The sequence below is a fragment of the Oncorhynchus masou genome, chromosome 27 (genome assembly GCF_036934945.1).
Source record: "Oncorhynchus masou masou isolate Uvic2021 chromosome 27, UVic_Omas_1.1, whole genome shotgun sequence".
Taxonomy (NCBI): domain Eukaryota; kingdom Metazoa; phylum Chordata; class Actinopteri; order Salmoniformes; family Salmonidae; genus Oncorhynchus; species Oncorhynchus masou.
Genome location: NC_088238.1, coordinates 12,729,101 through 12,739,100, shown reverse-complemented (window position 1 = coordinate 12,739,100; position 10,000 = coordinate 12,729,101). Strand labels below are relative to the sequence as shown.

Genomic DNA, 10,000 nt, shown 5'->3' with positions numbered 1-10,000 from the left:
TATTGTCCCTCTGCAGTGGGCTGTATCACCTTTTAACTAGGTTATATTGTCCCTCTGCAGTGGGCTATTCTTTTAACTAGGTTATATTGTCCCTCTGCAGTGGGCTGTATCACCTCGTCTCCTATTCTTTTAACTAGGTTATATTGTCCCTCTGCAGTGGGCTGTATCACCTCGTCTCCTATTCTTTTAACTAGGTTATATTGTCCCTCTGCAGTGGGCTGTATCACCTCTTTCTCCTATTCTTTTAACTAGGTTATATTGTCCCTCTGCAGTGGGCTGTATCACCTCTTCTCCTATTCTTTTAACTAGGTTATATTGTCCCTCTGCAGTGGGCTGTATCACCTCTTCTCCTATTCTTTTAACTAGGTTATATTGTCCCTCTGCAGTGGGCTGTATCACCTCTTCTCCTATTCTTTTAACTAGGTTATATTGTCCCTCTGCAGTGGGCTGTATCACCTCTTCTCCTATTCTTTTAACTAGGTTATATTGTCCCTCTGCAGTGGGCTGTATCACCTCTTCTCCTATTCTTTTAACTAGGTTATATCTGTCCCTCTGCAGTGGGCTGTATCACCTCTTCTCCTATTCTTTTAACTAGGTTATATTGTCCCTCTGCAGTGGGCTGTATCACCTCTTCTCCTATTCTTTTAACTAGGTTATATTGTCCCTCTGCAGTGGGCTGTATCACCTCTTCTCCTATTCTTTTAACTAGGTTATATTGTCCCTCTGCAGTGGGCTGTATCACCTCTTCTCCTATTCTTTTAACTAGGTTATATTGTCCCTCTGCAGTGGGCTGTATCACCTTGTGTCCTATTCTTTTAACTAGGTTATATTGTCCCTCTGCAGTGGGCTGTATCACCTCTTCTCCTATTCTTTTAACTAGGTTATATTGTCCCTCTGCAGTGGGCTGTATCACCTCGTCTCCTATTCTTTTAACTAGGTTATATTGTCCCTCTGCAGTGGGCTGTATCACCTCTTCTCCTATTCTTTTAACTAGGTTATATTGTCCCTCTGCAGTGGGCTGTATCACCTATTCTTTTAACTAGGTTATATTGTCCCTCTGCAGTGGGCTGTATCACCTCTTCTCCTATTCTTTTAACTAGGTTATATTGTCCCTCTGCAGTGGGCTGTATCACCTCTTCTCCTATTCTTTTAACTAGGTTATATTGTCCCTCTGCAGTGGGCTGTATCACCTCTTCTCCTATTCTTTTAACTAGGTTATATTGTCCCTCTGCAGTGGGCTGTATCACCTCTTCTCCTAGTCTTTTAACTAGGTTATATTGTCCCTCTGCAGTGGGCTGTATCACCTTGTGTCCTATTCTTTTAACTAGGTTATATTGTCCCTCTGCAGTGGGCTGTATCACCTCGTCTCCTATTCTTTTAACTAGGTTATATTGTCCCTCTGCAGTGGGCTGTATCACCTGGGCTGTCTCCTATTCTTTTAACTAGGTTATATTGTCCCTCTGCAGTGGGCTGTATCACCTCGTCTCCTATTCTTTTAACTAGGTTATATTGTCCCTCTGCAGTGGGCTGTATCACCTCTTCTCCTATTCTTTTAACTAGGTTATATTGTCCCTCTGCAGTGGGCTGTATCACCTCGTCTCCTATTCTTTTAACTAGGTTATATTGTCCCTCTGCAGTGGGCTGTATCACCTCTTCTCCTATTCTTTTAACTAGGTTATATTGTCCCTCTGCAGTGGGCTGTATCACCTCTTCTCCTATTCTTTTAACTAGGTTATATTGTCCCTCTGCAGTGGGCTGTATCAAATGTCTCCTATTCTTTTAACTAGGTTATATTGTCCCTCTGCAGTGGGCTGTATCACCTCTTCTCCTATTCTTTTAACTAGGTTATATTGTCCCTCTGCAGTGGGCTGTATCACCTCTATTCTTTTCCTATTCTTTTAACTAGGTTAATTGTCCCTCTGCAGTGGGCTGTATCACCTCTTCTCCTATTCTTTTAACTAGGTTATATTGTCCCTCTGCAGTGGGCTGTATCACCTCTTCTCCTATTCTTTTAACATTGTCCCTCTTGTATCACCTCTTCTCCTATTCTTTTAACTAGGTTATATTGTCCCTCTGCAGTGGTGTATCACCTCGTCTCCTATTCTTTTAACTAGGTTATATTGTCCCTCTGCAGTGGGCTGTATCACCTCTTCTCCTATTCTATTTTTAACTAGGTTATATTGTCCTCTGCAGTGGGCTTATCAAAATCTCCTATTCTTTTAACTAGGTTATATTGTCCCTCTGCAGTGGGCTGTATCACCTCTTCTCCTATTCTTTTAACTAGGTTATATTGTCCCTCTGCAGTGGGCTGTATCTCTTCTCCTATTCTTTTAACTAGGTTATATTGTCCCTCTCCTATTCTTTTAACTTTTAGGTTATATTGTCCCTCTGCAGTGGGCTGTATCACCTCTTCTCCTATTCTTTTAACTAGGTTATATTGTCCCTCTGCAGTGGGCTGTATCACCTAACTAGGTTATATTGTCTCAGTGGGCTATTCTATTTTTAACTAGGTTATATTGTCCCTCTGCAGTGGGCTGTATCAAATCTCCTATTCTTTTAACTAGGTTATATTGTCCCTCTGCAGTGGGCTGTATCACCTCTTCTCCTATTCTTTTAACTAGGTTATATTGTCCCTCTGCAGTGGGCTGTATCACCTTCAGTCCTATTCTTTTAACTAGGTTATATTGTCCCTCTGCAGTGGGCTGTATCACCTAACTCTCCTATTCTTTTAACTAGGTTATATTGTCCCTCTGCAGTGGGCTGTATCACCTCGTCTCCTATTCTTTTAACTAGGTTATATTGTTCTCTGCAGTCTCTTCATTGACTATTCTTTTAACTAGGTTATATTGTCCCTCTGCAGTGGGCTGTATCACCTCTTCTCCTATTCTTTTAACTAGGTTATATTGTCCCTCTGCAGTGGGCTGACCTCTTCTCCTATTCTTTTAACTAGGTTATATTGTCCCTCTGCAGTGGGGATCACCTCTTCTCCTATTCTTTTAACTAGGTTATATTGTCCCTCTGCAGTGGGCTGTATCACCTCGTCTCCTATTCTTTTAACTAGGTTATATTGTCCCTCTGCCAATGTCTCCTATTCTTTTCTGCAGTGGGCCTATTCTATTCTTTTAACTAGGTTATATTGTCCTCTGCAGTGGGCTGTATCACCTCTTCTCCTATTCTTTTAACTAGGTTATATTGTCCCTCTGCAGTGGGCTGTATCACCTCTTCTCCTATTCTTTTAACTAGGTTATATTGAGCAGTGGCTGTATCAACAGAGCCTATTCTTTTAAAGGTTTATCCTTGTCATTTCTTTTAACTAGGGTCACTCTGCCATCTCATCTTTTTGGTTTTTGCTCTGCAGTGGGCTGTATCAGCTCCTATTCTTTTAACTAGGTTATATTGTCCCTCTGCACAGGGAATCATCTTCCTATTCTTTTAACTGGTTATATTGTCCCTCTGCAGTGGGCTTTTCTTCTCCTAATTTTAACAGGTTATATTGTCCCTCTGCAGTGGGCTGTATCACTTTTTGTCCTATTCTTTTAAAGGTTATATTGTTTGCAGTGGGCTGTAACTTCTCCTATTCATTTAACTAGGTTATATTGTCCCTCTGCAGTGGGCTGTATCACCTCGTCTCCTATTCTTTTAACTAGGTTATATTGTCCCTCTGCAGTGGGCTGTATCACCTGCTGTAGAGCTCTATCAGGGCTCTGTTTCATCTCTCACCTGATGATTGTAACCACTTTCTTAAACAGATAACTCTCCACTACGAGTGTATTTTGATTGCGGGAAGCTGATCAACTCTGTGGCTTCCCATAATATTCCAGGCTGATTTCCACATTTACAAGATCAGAGCAGTGAATGTGTGCGGCAGGGAACACACAGCCTTGTGGGATTCCAAAGAGGCTACAGGTAGGTAGCACTCGTACAAATGAATAATACATAGTGTTATTTACATGATGTATAGCTTAAAACCTCGCCGCCCCCCTCGGGCCGAGATGTATTACTAATACCCGAGGGAGAGCGGCGGAACACAGTTCTCTAGAATCTGTCAAATTGTAAAGGAAAAAATCTAATAGAAAACCTATCTGAATATAAATGGGATTTTGTCTGACTCTACCACTGTATATTGAAAAGTGCAAGAGGAGAGTGTGTGTGTGTGTGTTTACGTCTATCCTTGTGTGTTTTGTGTGTGTGTGTGTGTGTTTTGTGTGTGTGTGCCATTAGTATCAACGTTGAGACAATACCATTACCATATGCGTTTCTTAGAGGGCCTAAAACACGTCCACTTTCCAATGACTTGAGAGAAATAAAGAAGAACGAGAGGACAATGGTATCAGAACGGCACCGTCTGACCTGGTCGTCTGGCCTGGACCTTATTAAATTAAACACACACTTAAGCAGTGAAGGAAAGCAGCCAGCGTCAGCAGGTATTATGGAAATGGACCTTTCCTCTGAACCTACAGGTTAGACTGAGTTTTAGCAAGCGAGAAACACTATGGTCTCAAACGCAGGGGCAACCAAGAGTCTTTGTTAGTGTATGTGAGTATGTGTGTGTGTGTATGTGTATGTATATGTGTGTGTGTATGTGTATGTGTGTATGTATGTATGTGTGTGTGTGTGTGTGTGTGTGTGTGTGTGTGTGTGTGTGTGTGTGTGACCAGTCGAGCTATGCGAGTGTGTGTTTATTGACAGTGCTCTAAGATGCACATTTTTCAATGAGAGGGATGAAGAGAGAAAGACGTGTATGTTTGGTCGGCAACAACCATGAAGTCATGTAGGCAGGAAATGAACTGTACTAGTGGTACTACACACAGTGACCTTAGTACATCTGGGGTTTGATGAAGCTACATGACAACTACTGGGAGAGACAGATCCTGGAACAGTACAACTTACTTTGTAATGTCTGTAGCGGTTGCCCATAGCTACTCTACTGGGAGAGACAGATCCTGGAACAGTACAACTTACTTTGTAATGTCTGTAGCGGTTGCCCATAGCTACTCTACTGGGAGAGACAGATCCTGGAACAGTACAACTTACTTTGTAATATCTGTAGCGGTTGCCCATAGCTACTCTACTGGGAGAGACAGATCCTGGAACAGTACAACTTACTTTGTAATGTCTGTAGTGGTTGCCCATAGCTACTCTACTGGGAGAGACAGATCCTGGAACAGTACAACTTACTTTGTAATATCTGTAGCGGTTGCCCATAGCTACTCTACTGGGAGAGACAGATCCTGGAACAGTACAACTTACTTTGTAATGTCTGTAGCGGTTGCCCATAGCTACTCTACTGGGAGAGACAGATCCTGGAACAGTACAACTTACTTTGTAATGTCTGTAGCGGTAGCTACTCTGCCTGGGAGAGACATAGCTACTCTACTGGGAGAGACAGATCCTGGAACAGTACAACTTACTTTGTAATGTCTGTAGCGGTTGCCCATAGCTACTCTACTGGGAGAGACAGATCCTGGAACAGTACAACTTACTTTGTAATGTCTGTAGCGGTTGCCCATAGCTACTCTACTGGGAGAGACAGATCCTGGAACAGTACAACTTACTTTGTAATGTCTGTAGCGGTTGCCCATAGCTACTCTACTGGGAGAGACAGATCCTGGAACAGTACAACTTACTTTGTAATGTCTGTAGCGGTTGCCCATAGCTACTCTACTGGGAGAGACAGATCCTGGAACAGTACAACTTACTTTGTAATGTCTGTAGCGGTTGCCCATAGCTACTCTACTGGGAGAGACAGATCCTGGAACAGTACAACTTACTTTGTAATGTCTGTAGCGGTTGCCCATAGCTACTCTACTGGGAGAGACAGATCCTGGAACAGTACAACTTACTTTGTAATGTCTGTAGCGGTTGCCGATAGCTACTCTACTGGGAGAGACAGATCCTGGAACAGTACAACTTACTTTGTAATGTCTGCTTTGGTTGCCCTGGGATAGATCCTGGAACTCTACTGGGAGAGACAGATCCTGGAACAGTACAACTTACTTTGTAATGTCTGTAGCGGTTGCCCATAGCTACTCTACTGGGAGAGACAGATCCTGGAACAGTACAACTTACTTTGTAATGTCTGTAGCGGTTGCCCATAGCTACTCTACTGGGAGAGACAGATCCTGGAACAGTACAACTTACTTTGTAATGTCTGTAGCGGTTGCCGATAGCGGGGCAAGATCATTATTGCCATTCTTTTCAGACAACAAAATCATGCAGCAATATGGGAATAAACAGACACTTTCATTAGAGGTGGAAGTCATTCATGCTTTCCTTCTCAGACTGTAGAGGTTTGTAAACAAAACAACATGTCTTATAAATGACAGTAGATGGGGACAGACACCAACAAGTTATTCATACGTATCCCAAGGTACACACACACACACACACACACACACACACCCTCCCACCCCGTGGGCCCACCTGTTTAGCTTGGTTGACACACTGCAGGTAGCGGGAGGCGATGGTGGAGCAGAGCAGCGTCTTCCCACTGTGTTCCTGGTAGCACTTCAGGATGTGACCCTGCAGATCAGCACACACTGGTCTCACCTCAAACCGCCTGGAGGAGACAGACTTTAGTATTTACAATCAATATCATACACTACACACAATACACATTCAAATCAATCACATCAGCCCTCACATACACACCTAAAAAACAACTACTAACATAACCCATTTACTGACAGCAGGAGAGAGAAGAGAGCGAGAGACACACAAAAACATGAAATTGTCCTGCCCATTCGGCCCATTCCCCAGCCCACAGCAGTGGTTCATCTGGGATCAGTCAGGCTGGAGAAGAGATGGGGCCACAGGTTGATCCAGCCAATGGAAGCAACCGTCAGTGCAACAGTGACGGGCAGGCCAATCCATTCATTAGAGGCTCCCCACGTCAATGGAAGGGCCAGAGGACGTGGGAATATTGGCGAGCTGTGCCATCCTGTCACCAGGAGAAAGGTTCTATACCTGTCCCTCTGGAAACAGGAGATCTATGCAGGGTTTATTTTATATGGCTAATTGTGTTCTCTTTTCTCCTCAGAAAACACACTGGCCAACCAATGTCTAATACGGACACACCCAGAAAATAAACAGGACAAAAAGGATAAAGAAAAAGAAAATCAACAACAAAAAGTACTGAGATAGGAAACCCTTCATCATAGTGATGAAGATGAGGACTCTCGTGGGTTTATTGACGACAGACCTGAGAACTGAGTATCAGTATTGATTGTTAGAGCCTGCATGACTATAGGTTTCTGATTGCATTGACACACCCTCTCCTATAGCTGGCTGTCCCCTTGGTCGTGCTAAGTGGACATTTATTGACTGATGATTGATTATTGTACTGCAATGTTAAAGGGAAATGGCACACAAGCATTTTCACTGCACCTTTTACACCTGTAAACTGTGTACTTCACAAATAAACATTTATTTGAGGAATACAGCACCCAAATGGCTAGTCCTTACTTCTGACACCAAATAGCCATTCACGCCGCAGCAACAGCTTACCGACACCGCGGCAACAGCTACCGACACCGCGGCAACAGCTACCGACACCGCGGCAACAGCTACCTGACACCGCGGAAACAGCTACCGACACCGCGGAAACAGCTACCGACACCGCGGAAACAGCTACCGACACCGCGGAAACAGCTACCTGACACCGCGGAAACAGCTACCTGACACCGCGGCAACAGCTACCTGCACCGCGGAAACAGCTACCTGCACCGCGGAAACAGCTACCGACACCGCGGAAACAGCTACCTGCACCGCGGAAACAGCTACCTGCACCGCGGAAACAGCTACCTGCACCGCGGAAACAGCTACCTGACACCGCGGAAACAAACAGCTACCTGCACTGCGGAAACAGCTACCGACACCGCGGAAACAGCTACCGACACCGCGGAAACAGCTACCGACACCGCGGAAACAGCTACCGACACCGCGGAAACAGCTACCGACACCGCGGAAACAGCTACCGACACCGCGGAAACAGCTACCGACACCGCGGAAACAGCTACCTGCACCGCGGAAACAGCTACCTGACACCGCGGAAACAGCTACCTGCACCGCGGAAACAGCTACCTGCACCGCGGAAACAGCTACCTGCACCGCGGAAACAGCTACCGACACCGCGGAAACAGCTACTGACACCGCGGAAACAGCTACTGACACCGCGGAAACAGCTACCGACACCGCGGAAACAGCTACCTGCACCGCGGAAACAGCTACCTGACACCGCGGAAACAGCACCGCGGAAACAGCTACCTGCACCGCGGAAACAGCTACCGACACCGCGGCAACAGCTACCTGACACCGCGGCAACAGCTACCGACACCGCGGCAACAGCTACCTGACACCGCGGAAACAGCTACCTGCACCGCGGAAACAGCTACCTGCACCGCGGAAACAGCTACCTGCACCGCGGAAACAGCTACCTGCACCGCGGAAACAGCTACCTGCACCGCGGAAACAGCTACCTGCACCGCGGAAACAGCTACCTGCACCGCGGAAACAGCTACCTGCACTGCGGAAACAGCTACTGACACCGCGGAAACAACTACCTGACACCGCGGAAACAGCTACCGACACCGCGGAAACAGCTACCGACACCGCGGAAACAGCTACCTGACACCGCGGCAACAGCTACCGACACCGCGGAAACAACTACTGACACCGCGGAAACAAAGGCCTGAGGTGTCAGTGTATCAAACATCACAAGTGCGCTAATGCTAACCAAAACTGTCTGCATAGTTCAGTACTGTTGCACCACCAAATTGTTCCACTTTCGTGCTAGTTGTACATCACAATGCTTATCTTAAGCTAAAGACTAGATTCAGTCCACTAATGGTCTTTCATCACCACTGCAATGCCATATGGGTCCCAAAGCGTTAGTGCCTTTTCGCTAATCTCAGCAGCAATGACTATCAACTGCACCAATGATCTCATGCTAACAGCTAGCAGGATCTGTCTCTTGACAGTTCGCACACCCCATAAACCACCCATACATAAAAGATACACCTGCACATGTTAGGGCCATTATGCTAATGTTGGCATCATCATCCTTTAGCAGTTAGCACACAAAAGTGCTGATTTCGCCTGTCAGCACCTTTCTGATCCTTGGAGGGGCATTAGGAGCACAGCTGAGTCCCTCCAGTTCCAATCAGGTGTTGGATTTACTGCCTGTATTGAGAATTCACCCTCCTGTTGGGATTGAAAGGACACAACGGCCACATGGTTCATTACCCAGGAAGCGATGCAGGAGGGCTGGTTGCATGGGACCTCTGAGTACGGCCGCCAATACATGGCCACGGTATTATGGCCAAAGGGATGTCACCAGCCGCCACTGCATTTAACAGCAAGTAGGCGAGTAAGGCACCTATTGATACGAAGCAGCAAAGTACTGGATGATCAGAAATATATTCTTAACGTTGTTAACTTTCCATTTAATGGATATTTCTGATGGTACTGTAGGTTGTCACTATTCTTCACATTTGAGCAGTGATCGAACATAACGCGCCATCTCATATACATAGAAGCTCTTCAAGCACCAGGAGAATCCACTCATAGCCTTCGGAGTGACATGCCCATTTCTCCAAGTCTCTGCGGTGAAGGATGACAGTGTGTCTCACATACACAGACAGCAGACTTCTCCTCCTGCAGCTCCTATACTGTAGCATTCATTCCACTGCCTTTGGGCATCTTCAGGGACCAGGCAGCCACACACACACGCTAATTATTTTCTTAAGCGTTTGCGTTAATGCCAGGTGCAGCCTGCTGATACAACACAAGTGTTTGTTTCTCTTAGAAACCATTACAGATGACAGAGAGAGAGGGGGGGGAGAGAGAGGTAGAACACCTAGAGAGGAAGAGGGTAAGAGAGAGCGAGAGAAAGAGGGTAAGAGAGAGAGAGGAAAAGGGTAAGAGAGAGCGAGAGAAAGAGGGTAAGAGAGAGAGAGGAAAAGGGTAAGAGAGAGAGAGGAAATGAGAGATAAACCACAGT

The 10,000-nt window shown here is 45.7% G+C and overlaps 1 protein-coding gene across 2 annotated transcripts in view; it reads right to left on the bottom strand.

The window, feature by feature from the left end:
• Positions 1–10,000, bottom strand: part of LOC135515625 (MICOS complex subunit MIC19-like) — a 118,104-nt gene that overhangs the window by 8,899 nt on the left and 99,205 nt on the right. For both annotated transcript variants that reach the window (XM_064939252.1, XM_064939253.1), the window contains exon 8: positions 6,424–6,559. In XM_064939252.1, the coding sequence (XP_064795324.1) occupies positions 6,424–6,559 (136 nt within the window). The remainder of the gene's footprint in view (positions 1–6,423; positions 6,560–10,000) is intronic.